Consider the following 16869-nt stretch of genomic DNA (forward strand, 5'->3'; position numbering starts at 1 on the left):
TTTCTCTCTCTCTCTCACATTCACTCTCACTACCTCTCTCTCCCCACTCTCTACCATTTTAAGTATTTCTTTCCCTCTCTCTCCTTTCCCTCTCTCTCCCCCTCCTCCTCCCTCACTCTCCCTCTCTTTTCTACTCTCTCCCTCTGTCTCTCATTCTCCCCCTCTTTCATTCTTTCTCTCTCTCCCCCTCTCTCTCTAATCCACCACTCTCTCAATACCGCCCCATCTCTCTCTCCCCCTCTCCCTCTCTTTGTGTTTCCCGCTTTCTCTCCCCCTTTCTCTTTCCTATCTCCCTCAATCTTTTTATCTCTCATCCTCTTTCCCATTCTCTCTCCCCACTTTTTCATTCTCTCTCCCCCCTTACTCTCTCCCTATCTTAACATAACATCATAACATCTATATCCCAGTCTCTCACATTCTCATCACTCTCTTTCTAATTCTTCCCTCTCTCGCTATCCCTCTATGTCACCATCACCACCCCCCGTCTCACCCATAATACTAAAAGCCTAAAGACTTAAATCTAATTTATAAAGTTGACTTGAATTAATATTACTTAGCATTAAGTGAAACTAATTCTTTTAACAAACATATATAGTCACAATATAAAATTTTGTTATAAACTTGAAATCTATTTTAAAATATTAATATAATAACTACAACCCATTATGATATTTGAAGTGAAAATTAAAAAATTAAAAATAGAGATGTACATTTTGTCAATTTAAAAAAAATACATTCTAACATGAGTATTTTTTATAAAACAATAATAATACATTATTTAAATATATATTAAATAAATATACATTTTCATACTTAAAAGGAGAGAGATTCACAAAAAAACAATAACTAACATAAATAAAATAATAAATTAATATTAAATCACACAAAAAATACATATTTCATCATAAACTCAATTAAATGAGTTTTATAATGAAAAAAATAAAAAAGTATATGATTATAGAAAACAAAAATTTAATCGAGGATGGAGGGAACGGAGCTGGTACGACCATGCCCCTGTTACATGCCTAAACGGGGGTCGTAAGAATGGGGTTGCAGGTCGGCATCGGTCCTGCAGCCAACCCCGACACCATCCTTCCTCGGGTCACGAGCCTGGGGTTTTTACTTATGTTTATTATCTCCCCATACTTCCGCAGGTTTCTTTCTTACCCTTTCTTTTTTTCACCCCGTTCTGGTTACTTCCCTCCACCGATCGTTGCTAGGTCTCTGAAGCTCTGCCCAGACAGTTAATGGCTACCGCCCATCGCTTTCCTCACACCTACACAACCCAAACGGATTACTATTGCTCCACATTTCTCGCCTTTGAACGGAAAAAGGCTCGATCTGGCGATCCATGTTTACGGCTTCTGGAGGTCTGTATAGTGAAAGTATGTCCGCCAGTTTTGAGGACCTCACTCAGTCGACTGATCCTTCTCTTACCGCCTCATTACAGCTTGTCGAACCCTCCTCATGGGCACCATTTTCTGTTCCCTCACTAACCTCCCTTAGGTTTCTAGCGGAATGCTTCCAATCCTCCCCTATCGACGCTAACCCCTCGAATTCACTGGGTCTTCAACCCCTTCCACATCAATCTAAAGCATCCCCTGAAGCCCCCCTTCCTGCAGCTCCCATCCCCCCTCTAGCTCCCCCTGCCTCCTCTGGAAGCTACAATGCCATCCCCCCCCTCCTAGAAGCTATCCCCCCCCCTTTCGACCCCTCTCCCCTCCCCCCTGATCGTTGCACCGGTTCGATCTAGGGCACCTAGAAACCCTAGACGCATATCCTCTCGCCCGTCGAAGAAACAATGATGTTTTAAATCCAGACCTGAGGACATCATTCTGAGGCTTGGAGAAGATATCCAATGGGGAGACGCGATGGATTTAGCGGACAGAGTTCTTGTGGGACGCATTCGGGGTAGGAATTACTCAGCGAAAAAGCTGAAGACCTGGGCTACGGAGATCTGGGGCCAACATCTGGCAGAAATCCCCTCTGTCCAGACATTCATGCGAGGCTGGTTCACGTTGAGATTTGCAAGGGCTGACCACACGAGCTGGGTATTGTCATCTTTCTGGCACTTCGAAAAAGCACCGCTACTTCTCAAAAGATGGACGCCCCTCTTCGACCCGGAGACTGAACAAATTGGGGTTGGGCCAGTATGGGTTAGACTCCCAAGCTTGCCACTACAATACTGGTCTGAGGACATCTTCAGGAGAATCAGAAACTCCCTGGGCACCTTCATGGAATCAGACAAATCCTATCTCACGACGAGGATGATGGCATACGCTAGGGTTCTAGTCCATCTAGATACGAGAAGAGGCTTGCAGGAACACATCACTATTTAGTGGAAATCTTTCTCAAGGAAGCACAAGCTAGAATACGAAGGAATCCCTTACCGATGCAGAAGGTGCCATCAAGTGGGTCACCTCTACAAAGATTGCCCCCTTCTCAAAAAGATTCAGCAGGAATCCATGATGCAGGACTAGCCAACAACAGCGGGAATTCCAGCTCCTCCGGCCGCGGCAGCACCAAGGGTGGAACAAATCAAGACCTCAGACACGGTGGAAGCGCCGTTCGTACCTCTGAAAAAAAGCAGGGCAAGATCCCGATCAGGCCTCCATCTCCTTCTCTGGTGCGCTCAATGGCTGCAAAAGGAGTCGTCTTTTCATCGGGTATGTCTCTTCCCCCTATTGACTCTGCATCACATCTTACTTCTTCTTGTTTATCACTCTCCTCCCACTTGCCCCCTCCAGTCTTAATTCCCACCCCCTCATCCCCGTAGGTCCTCGACCTAGTTGTGGATTCCCACCCACCTTTCCCCACATCAATATCACACCATATTTATATGACCTGCCCTCTCCCACAGCCATCAGCCTTTTTCACCTCCTGCTCCCTCCCTTCCGTCCTGTCCCGCTCCCTCCAATCACCCTCCCCTTCGGTAAACTCCACCCCGAGGTACTCCACCCGCTCAACTGCAAAGCAGAAAGAGCTAGACGCCATAGGGCTGGCAGCTACACCTCCCATTCTCTCACCCAAGCAGGGTAGAGGCAGACCCTCCAACATCCATAAGGCAAAAGAACAAGCTGGGGACGAAGTGATCCAGGGCAAACAACACACCATAGAAAGGGTTCTTAGAGCAAAGGACACCCTTCCCCACCCCCCTCCATGAAGATTTTGTCCTTCAATTGCAGAGGGATGGCCAGCCTTGAGAAAAAGCTGGCCCTGAAGCGACTCCTTATATCTGAGATGGTTGACATTATCCTTTTACAAGAAACCCTATGCAAATCGGATTTGGCCATTTCTATCCTCTGCTCTTGGATGCCTGGATGGTATTTCCACGCTATTGATGTCTTAGGGTGCTCTGGGGGCATTGCAAATGGGTTCAAGAACCGCACCATTAACCTGAAGAACATATGGGGTGGTGAGGGTTTCTTGGGGGTGGACATTTACTCCAAGGAGCTGGAGGAAGAGCTAAGAATCATAAATGTCTATGGACCTTGTCACAGTAGGGAACTCTTTTGGCGAAAGCTTCTCAGCTCCCCCCTCCTCCTAGCTAGAAATGTAATCCTAGGAGGAGACCTGAATTTCTCTATGGGCTTCTCAGAATCCTGGGGACATATGCCGCAGATTGACCCACTTTATGATTTCTTGGAGGAGCTGCTTGAGGATTACCTCTGGATCGACATCCCCTCGGCCAAGATTCAACATACCTGGAGGAACAACCAGTCTCGTGACCAAAGCTTGGCTAGGATACTGGATCGCTTTATTATTAAGGAGGCCTTTCACAATAGTCACCCCAGATCCAGGCAATGGGTCGGCAGTGGTGGTATGTTGGATCACAGACCCATTTTTCTAGAGATTGGAGAAAAGCAACAGAAGCACAAGGCTCCCTTCAAGTTCAACTCCACTTGGCTCCGGGACGCCTCCTATATCAAACTAATATCCAATTTCTGGAAAACGCATCCGATCCCCGAGGAGGAGGATCCAGCTAAATGCTTTGTAAAAAACCTCTCTGAAATTAAGGTGTTATCCAAAGCTTGGGCCCATAAGAAGAGGGAACAGGATGACCTAATAATCACCCAAGCAGTGCAAGTAATTGCAGACCTTGAATCTCAATCAAATGGAACCTTCAACTCCCCATAACAGAAAGCTAAGTATGAAACCCTTATCAATCAGAGAAATCAAGTCCTCATAGATAGAGAGGCAAGCTGTAGACTAAGAAGCAGAGCAATCTGGCTCAAGGAAGGGGATGAAAACACAAAATTTTTCCACCGCTTTGAAAATGGTCGGAAATCGATCAACACTATCTGGGAGCTGCAAAATGATCAGGGACAACAAGTTCACAACTCCAGAGAACTCGCCTCACTAGCCACCTCACACTTCAGGAACATATATATGGCCCCGAGGGAAGCCAATCTGTTAGAGATCATGCGAGTGGCTGAGCTTTTCCCTAGGTTTATGGATGACGAGGATGCAGAAGAACTCATCAAGGAGGTTTCATTGGGGGAGCTTGAAGCCACCATTCAGGGCTTCCAAAAAGACAAAAGTCCAGGACCTGACGGCTGGTCCATCAAATTCTATCTTGCCTTTTTTGACCTTCTGGGCCAGGACCTCCTCAAAGTAATTAATCACTGCAGCCTCTCAAGAAAGATCCCCTCGGCCATCAAAGCCACCTTCATAGCCCTCATCCCCAAATCCGACAAGCCAGCCTCTTTCAATGACTTCAGACCCATCTCGCTTTGCAACTGCCTATACAAGATCATGGCCAAAATCCTAGCGAATGGACTCAAGCCCATCCTTTCGACACACATATCTCCTGAACAGTTCACTTTCCTACAGCACTGCCAGATCCATGAAGCTATTAGCACTACACAAGAGCTCCTTCACTCCATGTAGAGCAGGAATTTGAAAGGCATGATCTTAAAGGTGGACCTCTCCAAAGCTTTCGACAGGGCAAGCCTGCTCTACATTCAAATTCTTCTTACCCATCTAGGTTTCCCTTATATGTTCATCAAAAGGATAATGAGCTGCATATCTGATGTGCAGTACAATGTCCTTCTTAATGGATCCCCAACTCCCTTCTTCACTACAGAAAGAGGTCTCAGGCAGGGGTGCCCCCTATATCCTTTACTTTTCCTGCTTATCGTGGAAGGGCTAAGTAGATTGATAGGGACAGAACACAGGAGGGGCAAGATTATTGGTATAAAAATCACAGAAAATTGCTCTCTCACTCACCTATTGTTTGTAGACGATGTGCTCATTTTCTTAAATGGCAGCTTGGCCGACACCTCGTCCTTGCAGCTTGTTTTCGACCTCTTTCAGAAGGCTACAGGCATGATCATAAATATTCACAAATCCACCCTCACAGCTATAGGCTGCTCGCAACATGAAGTCTTTTTCACTCGACACCGGTTCCCTTTCCCATCACACCCGATGGAGGAAGGGTTGAAATATCTAGGCTTCCGAGTGAAACACGGGGGATATAAAATCGCTGATTGGATATGGATTATTGCAAAGGTGGAAAAGAGATTAAATATATGGTACAACAGATACCTCACCCGGCTGGAAGACTCACCCTCATAAAAGCAGTACTGGAAGAAACCCCTGTATACTGGATGTCATTGGCCTGGATTCCAAGAGGAATCCTAGCCAGACTACAAAAGATATGCTGCAGATTCTTATGGAAGGGGAACAAACAGGGAAACCTCTTCACCTGGTAAAATGGGATACTATAGCGAGGCCTAAGAAATGGGGAGGATGGGGTATAAAAAGGTTGGATGCTTTTGCTAAAGCACTGGAAGCAAAAGCTAAGATGGTAGCTCATTACCTCACATAGCCTCTGGACAAGAGTAATATATGAAAAATACATTACCCCGGAAAACATTATCGACTAGATTCGCAGGGAACACACGGGGACCCGAAGGCACTCCAATATATGGAAAGCTATTCTCAATTCCATCCCTCTCATCCGGGAAGGTTTAACATGGAGGATACATCAGGGGAATGCTGTACGCATAGGAATGGACCCCTGGATCGGGTGTGGCAATGCCCATCGACTTCTAGCACAACTAATCGCTCATCTACAGGAACTGGGTGTCTCTCACATAGCCCACGTACCAGATCAAGAAAACACCACTCTTTTCCAGCACGCCTGGAAGACAGCACAAGACCTCCACATCCTGGGACAGTGGTGGCATGACTAGGAGGATTTCACAGAAGCCCTCACTCAAGCACACATTAGGCTAACGGAAGAAGAAGATCAAATTGTATGGGCACTCACAAAAAATGGAACATATACTCCCAAGGAAGGTTACTTAAAGCTCATGCAACAAGTTCAGCCAGAAAATGTCCAGCAATGGTGGAAAGCACTATGGAAGCTCAAAGAAGCTCCTAGATCATGAATGCTTATGTGGACCATCCTGTTCAACAAAATACCCACAGGCTCAAATCTGATGAAACGATCTTTCCATGGGCCCTTCTGGTGTCACCTTTGTAGGAGCAATGAGGAAGGCACTGATCATTTATTTTTATCCTGCCCTATTGTCATTGAGCAATGGTCCCTCATATCCTCATCCTCCCTATCCCTCAATCAATCGCAAGGACATACCACTACAGAGGCCTAGTTGAATTGGCTAGAGAAACACAAAGGAAGAGATAGGAACTTACCACTCCTTATGTGCTGGGCTATATGGACGGCAAGGAACCGAGCTATTTTTGACCAAAAAGACCCCATCTGGCCAAATATCAGATCCCATATCCTTGTTGTTTTTGGACTCCTCCCTGATGACCTCTCACAGCCCCCCCAGATCCATTCACCCTAAGCTCATTGACAAAACTTACCCATGGGCCTACTTCGACGGCTCAGCCCAAGCAGACAGTTGTTGGGGAGGAGCCCTCCTCTACCTTAGGGACGACCATTGCTTCAATATATAGATGCACCTGGGAAGGGGCACAAATAATTATGTCGAACTATCCATAGCCAAACACCTCATCCATTTTGCACTTGAAAAGCGATGCACAAAGCTACAACTGTTTGGGGATTCCAAACTTGTCTGCAACTGGATCAATAGAACATCTTACTGCTCTGCTTTTTCTTTGAGACACATTCTGGATGAGACACACAGGCTTATAGCTTTATTTGAAAAATTTGATTGTCAACACATTTACAGGGAGCGCAACACAAGGGCGGACCTCCTATCAAAATAGGCAGCACAAAGGCAAGAAGAAGATTGGTTGATACAGGAAGAAGTGGATGGATATTTCCATCAACACTACCACAAGCCTTTTGTAGATCTGAACTCTCTCCGGGAGACATAGCTATGAGGCATGTTTTTTTTTTCAAATCTATCTACACAATTTTTGGTTTTTTGGCCCACTAGATTCTCATAAGCTGTTGGAAAGCAGTTGTTGTTATCACTTGATGTTATTTTTTTTATCTTGGTAATTACTAGCATGTCTCCCTGCGTGGAGCACACACTTTTATCATGTATAGTTTTGTCTTATGATACATCTGAGAACTGAAACTCCCTGCGTGGAGGAAAAAACTGCATATTTTTACTCGTACAGGGTTGTAGTCAAACTGTCTTTTTTGCTACTATCCGGGAGGTGGCCAACCTCATTATGCATATGCCTAGGCATCTACAGAATGTAATTTCTTATGATCTAATAGAAATTACGACTTTTTCTACGGGAAAAAAAAGAAAATAAAAATTTAATCACAAAATGCTTTATAATATCTATACAAGAGACAATAAGAGAATTTTAGATTTGTTTCGCTACAATATTTCATATTAAAAATGACGGGTTTAAACACACTAAAGTAAAACTAATAATGGAGAAACTATTTAATGAATGTTGTAACAAGGCCCCAAATATATACTCCATTTGTAAAAGAAAAAAGGTAATCAAGTATAATTCGTCCATGGTGTGACCAAGCGTAATACTTTCCCCATGACAAGATAATGGACTGAACGTTAGACTTGCCCAATGAAACGATAATGGACAGAATGAGGTTTTCAAGGACGGAAAGCATGGAAGTTAGAAATGTAATCAAGAATAGAAAAAAAACGAATTCAAATCAAGAAATGTTGGTCATGGATATGGATATGTAATGAGGATACACAAAAACGAATTCAAATCAAGAAATGTTCGTCATGAATAAGGAAAGGCCACCTAAAGACTAAAAGTAGGGATATACATTCTAGTAACATGATTATTTTTGATAAAATAATAAGAATGTAATATCTAACTGCATGTTAAATACATATATGGTTTAAAAAAAAAATCACAAAAAAATATTAATTAACATAAATATAATAATAAATTAATATTACCCTACACCAAAAATATATATTTGATCATAAACCCAATGACAATTAAATTTAATCATAATGACAATTAAATACATTTTAATATATATACAAAAAGTGATAAGAAAATTCAATATAATAAAATTAGATAACGTTAAACAAAACTACACTTAAACTAATAATGTACAAACAATTTAATTTTGTAAAAGCAAATGCTTATTGAATTTGTAAAAACAATTTACTTACCTTTAATGGGAGAACAGAACAACCATAGATTTGAAGAGAAGAACCTCAGATTTGGGCATTAACGAGATGGTGGAAGGAATTGAGTTGAAATGGTGGATTTCTTGAAGGGCCGATTTGCGCTTGAGCAACATATCATTGAAACAGATCAAGGAATTTGACTCTCAAGTCTTCGATTGATTAGCAGAATAAACACCACTGCACAAAATGGACGAGGAACATCCTTAACGCGCATCTTGAACACACATGCACATAGATCATATGCTTTATCAACATCTAAACACACACATGCATAAACACCGCATCTAGATCATATGCACCCCATTGTAGTATGATATCTATAATGGGTGTATGAGATTTGTAATCGGTTCTTTCGATTTATGTTAAATAAACACCACCGCACAGGATGGGAAAAGAGCATCATGAACACACAGATGCATATGCTTTAATGCCTTCATAAATATGTTGAACCCATTGTAGTCGTTGTATGAGATCTGTAATGGCTATATGAGGTCGCTGTATGATATCTGTAATGGCATTAGTTGTAATATTGTTATGAAATACTACACCATAAGGGGAAAATTATCTAAAAAATATAAAAAGATGAAAAGATGTTAGTTAAATAAAAAAAAAAATTAGATTAAAGTTAGATAAAATGAAATAAAAATAAAAGTAATAAAAGGTCAACAGTGGAGAGTGCACTAATCCACCTCCTATTTAATTTTCAATTCCAACCATCATACCTATTTTATTTTTTTTTCAATTCCAACCATCATACCTGTTGAGATTGATCACATGCTTCTAAATCTCAATGCTCTCTCTTAGGTTCATATGATGGAAGTGATTAACCCTCAATGCAGACATTGTGCTTGAGATTGATCAAACACTTTTCAATCTCAATTCTCTCTCTTAACTTCATATGATGGAAGTGATCAACCCTGCAGACATGGTGCTTAGATTTCACCGCATGTTCAGCTAAAGTTGAATAATACCTAATTTTAATTTTTATTTAATTTAATATATCTAGTTCATTCAACCTTACATAAATATATTTATGAGTATCCTTAATAATAAAATGTAAAACAAAGAATACCTAGCCAAAATTTTGTTTATATTCTTATAAATAAAAATGGAGCATCTTAAAAAAAATCTCACATTCACCCATGCTATGAATAATAGAAGTATTTCCTATCATACTCATAATGGGTAAGAAAATAAAATAAAGAACTTAAAAACAAAAGAATCGAATGAAAAACGTATATTTTTTCCTTCTAATTTAAAATTTCCAATAATTCATTGAAACAATGTATAACTTCTATTTCTCCTTTCCCATTTTGTCAAAATTTCAAAACAAATATCATCGGCCATAAAAACCCATTGGTAAATACGAGCTTATAGCTCAAAAATCTCATTCTATAAGCTTGTAATGTCTTTAAAGAACATAAATTAACAATAGTATATTGATGTCAATACTACTCTAAATAATAAACCAAGTGAAGAAATAGAAAATTATATTGCCAATAAAAACTAAAAAACACATGGTAATTCTAAAAAAAATATTTTCAAATATTCATTGTAGAAATCCATCCCTTGGCCAAACAAACACCACCAAATAGTCATTATCATTATTTATTTCATGTTATTACTATATTGTTTCTTTGTTTTATGTTTTACTATATTGTAACACTATTTTGCAACACTATTATACTAATCATTATCATTATTTAATTCAAGTTATTATTATATTAATAATTTTAATTCATGTTATTACTATATTGTTTGTTTCTTTTATGTTTTATGTTTTACTATTTTGTAACACTATTATACGAATCATTATCATTATTCAATTCATGTTATTACTATATTGTTTATTTGTTTTATGTTTTACTATTCTATAACACTATTGTACTAATCATTAACATTATTTAATTCATTTTATTACTATATTATTAATTTTAATTCATGTTATTACTATATTAATAATTTCAATTCATGTTATTACTATATTGTTTGTTTGTTTTACGTTTTATGTTTTACTATATTGTAACACTATTATACTAATCATTATAATTATTTAATTCATTTTATTACTATATCGTATGTCTGTTTTATGTTTTATGTTTTACTATTTTGTAACACTATTATACTAATCAATATCATTATTTAATTCATGTTATTATTATATTAATAATTTTCATTCATGTTATTACGATATGGTTTGTTTGTTCTATGTTTTACGTTTTACTATTTTGTAACACTATTGTACTAATCATTAACATTATTTAATTCATTTTATTACTATATTATTAATTTTAATTCATGTTATTACTATATTAATAATTTCAATTCATGTTATTACTATATTGTTTGTTTGTTTTACGTTTTATGTTTTACTATATTGTAACACTATTATACAAATCATTATAATTATTTAATTCATGTTGTTACTATATTAATAATTTGAATTCATGTTATTACTATATAGTTTGTTTTTTTGATCTTCTATGTTTTACTATATTGTAGCACTATTTTGTAACACTATTATACTAATCATTATAATTATTTAATTCATGTTATTACTATATCGTATGTATGTTTTATGTTTTACTATTTTGCAACACTATTTTGTAACATTATTTTTGTAACACTATTAAACTAATTATTATCATTATTTAATTCATATTATTACTATATGAATAATTTTAATTCATGTTATTACTATATTGTTGGTTTGTTTTGTGTTTTATGTTTTACTATATCGTAACCCTATTATACTAATCATTATCATTATTTAATTCATGTTATTAGTGTATTTTTTGTTTGTTTTATGTTTTATGTTTTACTATATTGTAACACTATTTTGCAACACTATTATCCTAATCATTATCATTATTTAAGTCCTTCTATTACTATATTAATAATTTTAATTCATGTTATTACTATATTGTTTGTTTGTTTTATGTTTTACCATTTTGTAACACTATTATAATAATTATTATCATTATTTAATTAATGCTATTACTATATTAATAATTTTTATTCATTTTATTACTACATTGCTGGTTTGTTCTATGTTTTATGTTTTACTAATTTGTAACACTATTACAATAATCATTATCATTATGTAATTCATTTATGACTATATTGTTTGTCTTTTTTACGTTTTATGTTTTACTATATTGTAACACTATTATACTAATCATTATAATTATCTAATTCATGTTATTACTATATTAATAATTTTAATTCATGTTATTATTATATTTTTTGTTTGTTTTATGCTTTTTTAACACTATTATACTAATCATTATCATTAATTAATTCATGCTATTACTATATTGTTTGTTTATTTTATGTTTTATGTTTTACTATATTGTAACACTATTTTGTAACACTTTTATACTAATAATTATAATTATTTAATTCATGTGATTACTATATTAATAATTTTTATTCATGTTATTAGTATATTGTTTGTTTGTTTTATGTTTTATTTTATACTATTTTGTAACACTATTATACTAAACATTATGATTCTTTAGTTCATGTTATTACTATATTGGACGTTTCTTTTACTATATTGTAACACTATTATACCAATCAATATCATTATTTAATTCATGCTATACTATATCGTACGTTTGTTTTATGTTTTATGTTTTATGTTTTACTATTTTGTAATACTACTATATTAATCATTATCATTGTTCAATTCATGTTATTAGCATATTGTTTGTTTGTTTTATGTTATACTATTTTGCAACAGTGTTTTGTAATGCTACTATACTAATCATTATCATTATTTAATTCATGCTATTACTATATTGTTTGTTTGTGTTATGTTTTATGTTTTACTATTTTATAACACTATTTTGTAACAATATTATACTAATCATTTTAATTATTTAATTCATTTTATTACTATATTAATAATTTTAATTCATGTTATTACTATATTGTTTGTTTGTTTTATGTTTTATATTTTACAATTTTGTAAGACCATTTGTTAGCACTATTTTGTAACACTATGATACTCATCATTATCATTATTTAATTCATGTTATTACTATATTAATAATTTTAATTTATGTTATTATATCAATAATTTTAATTCATGATATTACCATTTTTTTTATGTTTTACAGTTTACTATATTGTAAAACTATTATACTAAACATTAACATTATTTAACTCATGTTATTACTATATTGTTTGTGTGATTTATGTTTTATGTTTTACTATATTGTAACACTATTATACTAATCATTATCATTATTTAATTCATGATATTATTATATTGTTCGTTTATTTTATGTTTTATGTTTTACTATTTATGCTAATATACTAATCATTATCATTATTTAATTCTTGTTATTAGCATATTGTTGTTTTGTTTTATGTTTTACTATTTTGCAACACTATCTTGTAACACTACTATACTAACCATTATTATAATTTAATTCATGTTATTACTATATTAATAATTTTAATTCTGGTTATTACTATATTGTTTATTTCTTTTATGTTTTATGTTTTACTATATCGTAACACTATTTTGCAACACTATTATACTAATCATTATCATTATTTAACTCATGTTATTACTATATTAATAATTTTAATTCATGTTATTACTATATTCCTTGTTTGTTTTATTCTTTTTCTAACACTATTCTGTAACACTATTATACTAATCATTATCATTATTTAATTCATGTTATTATTATATTGTTTGTTTGTTTTATGTTTTATTTTCTACTATTTTGTAACACTATTATACTAATCTTATCATTATTTAACTCATGTTATTACTATATTTTTTTTGTTTTATGTTTTATGTTTTACTATATTGTAACATCGTTATACTAATAATTATAATTATTTAATTCATGTTATTATTATATTGTTTGTTTGTTTTATGTTTTATGTTTTACTATTTTGTAACACTACTTTGTAACACTATTATACTAATCATTATCATTATTTAGTTCATGTTATTAGTATATTAATAATTTTAATTTATGCCATTACTATATTGTTTGTTTGTTTTATTTTTTAATATATTGTAGCACTATTCTATAACACTATTATTCTAATCAATAGAATTATTTAATTCATGTTATTACTATATTGTTTTTATTATGTTTTACTATTCATAACACTCTTATACAAATCATTATCATTATTAAATTCATGTTATTACTATATTAATAATTTAAATTCATGTTAATATTATATTGTTTATTTGTTCTATGTTTTATGTTTTACTAATTTGTAACAGTATTATACTAATCATTATAATTATCTAATTCTTGTTATTACTATATTAATGATTTTAATTCATGTTATTACTATATTGTTTGTTTGTTTTATGTTTTACTATTTTGTAACACTATTATACTAATCATTGTCATAATTTACTCAATGTTACTACTATATTAATAATTTTATTTCATGTTATTACTATATTGTTTGTTCGTTTGTTTGTTTTATGTTTTACTATAATGCAGAACTATTTTGGAAAACTATTATACTAATCAATATCGTTTTTTAATTCATGTTATTACCATATTGTTTGATTGTTTTATATTTTATGTTTTACTATTTGTAACAATATTTTGTAACACTATTATACTAATTATTATCATTATTTATTACATGTTATTACTATATCAAAAATTTAATCCATGTTATTACTATATTGTTTGTTTTATGTTTTATGTTTTACTATTATGTAAAACTGTTATACTGATCATTATCATTATTTGATTCATGTTATTACTATATAAATAATTTTAATTCATTTATTACAATATTGTTTGTTTGTTTTATGTTTTACTATATTGTAGCACTATTCTATAACACTATTATTCTAATCAATATAATTATTTAATTCATGTTATTACTATATTGTTCGTTTGTATTATATTTTATTTTTTACTAGTTTGTAACACTATTTTACTAATCATTATCATTATTTATTTCATGTTCATGTTATTACTATATTGTTTGTTTGTTTTATGTTTTATGTTTTACAATATTGTAGCACTATTATATTAATCAATATCATTATTTAATTCATGTTATTACTATATTGTTTGTTTTATGTTTTACTATTCTGTAACACTCTTATACAAATCATTGTCATTATTTAATTCATGTTATTACTATACTATTTGTTCGTTTTTTGTTTTCTGTTTGACTACATTGTAACACTATTTCGTAACATTATTATACTAATCATTATAATTATTTAATTCATGTTATTACTGTATTAATAATTTTAATTCATGTTATTACTATATTGTTTGTTTGTTTTCTGTTTTTTGTTTTACTATTTTGTAACACTATTATACTAATCATTGTCATTATTTCGTCAATGTTACTACTATATTAATAATTTTAATTCATGTTATTACTATATTGTTGGTTGTTTTATATTTTATGTTTTACTATTTGTAACAGTATTTTGTAACACTATTATACTAATCATTATCATTATTTAGTTCATGTTATTACTATATTAATAATTTTAATTCATGTCGTTACTATATTGTTTGTTTGTTTTATGTTTTACTATACTGTAGCATTATTTTTTAACACTATTATACTAATCAATATAATTATTTAATTCTTGTTATTACTATATTGTTAGTTTGTTTTATATTTTATGTTTTACTATTTTGTAACACTATTATACTAACCGTTATCATTATTTATTTCATGTTATTACTATATTAATAATTCTAATTCATGTTATTGCTATATTGTTTGTTTGTTTTATCTTTTATGTTTTACTATTTTGAATCACTATTTTGTAACACCGTTATACTAATCATTATAATTCTTTAATTCATGTTATTACTATATTGTTCGTTTTTTTTATGTTTTATGTTTTACTATTTTGTAACACTAATATACTAATCATTATCATTATTTAATTCTTGTTATTAGCATATTGTTTGTTTGTTTTATGTTTTATGTTTTACTATTTTATAACACTATTATACTAATCAATATCATTATTTAATTCATGTTATTACTATATAAATAATTTTCATTCATGTTATTACGATATTGTTTGTTTGATTTATATTTTATGTTTTACTATTTTGTAACACTATTATATTAATCATTATCATTATTTAATTCATGTTATTACTATATTAATAATTTCAATTCATGTTACTACTATATTGTTTGTTTGTTCTATGTTTTATTTTTTACTAATTTGTAACACTATTATACTAATAATTATCATTATTTAGTTCATGTTATTACTATATTATTTGTTTGTTTTACTATTTTGCAACACTATTTTGTAACATTATTTGTAACACTACTAAACTAATCATTATCTTTATTTAATTCATATTATTACTATATGAATAATTGTAATTCATGTTATTACTATATTGTTTGTTTGTTTTGTATTTTATGTTTTACTATATTGTAACACTATTATACTAATCATTATCATTATTTAATTCATGTTATTACTATATTAATAATTTCAATGAATGTTATTACTATATTGTTTGCTTGTTCTATGATTTATGTTTTACTAATTTGTAGCACTATTTTGTAACATTATTATACTAATCATTATAATTTTTTAATTCATGTTATTTCTATATTGTTTGTTTGATTTATGTTTTATGTTTTATACATTACTATATTGTAACACTATATCATTATATAATTCATGTTATTACTATATTGTTTGTTTGTTTGTTTTATGTTTTATGTTTTATGTTTTACCACTTTGTAACACTATTATAATAATTATTATCATTATTTAATTAATGTTATTACTATATTAATAATTTTTATTCATTTTATTACTATATTGCTTGTTTGTTCTATGTTTTATGTTTTACTAATTTGTAACACTATTACAATTGTCACGATCTTCAATATTAAAAATGCATAAATTAAAAAAAAAATTGATAAGGAGGGTCCATTCATCAAACCCCTCACCCTAACTGGATAAGATAACCCTTATTTACAATATCCGTTAGACCTTTTACATTTACCTATCTATAAATGTGCTCACACTGGTCCGCATGTTAATAAACATTTACATATAGCATTTTAACCATACTCAGGACCACGAGTCGGGATCTTACGCCTTTTAATGTTTTGGATATTGAACTTAACGCATTGTATTGTTATGCTGTCATATCCGGCTTGGTGTTAATACTATGTGCCAGGTGGTGTGTGCGTGATAACCCAGCTCACCCTCCTCCGTGGCCAGCTGGCTCCAATTCACGTGATGGCATGTGACCTGCGGAGGGTTAACCCACTCTGGGTTTCGCGCCAT

General features: G+C 32.5%; 1 protein-coding gene across 1 annotated transcript; it reads left to right on the forward strand.

The window, feature by feature from the left end:
- The first annotated feature begins 1871 nt into the window (after positions 1-1871).
- Positions 1872-2339, forward strand: LOC149150326 (uncharacterized). Its single transcript, XM_089442758.1, has one exon. It carries the CDS (start codon positions 1872-1874, stop codon positions 2337-2339), a length of 468 nt encoding a protein of 155 aa, XP_089298884.1.
- The last annotated feature ends 14530 nt before the right edge of the window (positions 2340-16869 follow it).

Source organism: Pinus tabuliformis, chromosome 9 (genome assembly GCF_031772625.1).
Source record: "Pinus tabuliformis cultivar Carrire ecotype Pingquan chromosome 9, CPIR1, whole genome shotgun sequence".
Taxonomy (NCBI): domain Eukaryota; kingdom Viridiplantae; phylum Streptophyta; class Pinopsida; order Pinales; family Pinaceae; genus Pinus; species Pinus tabuliformis.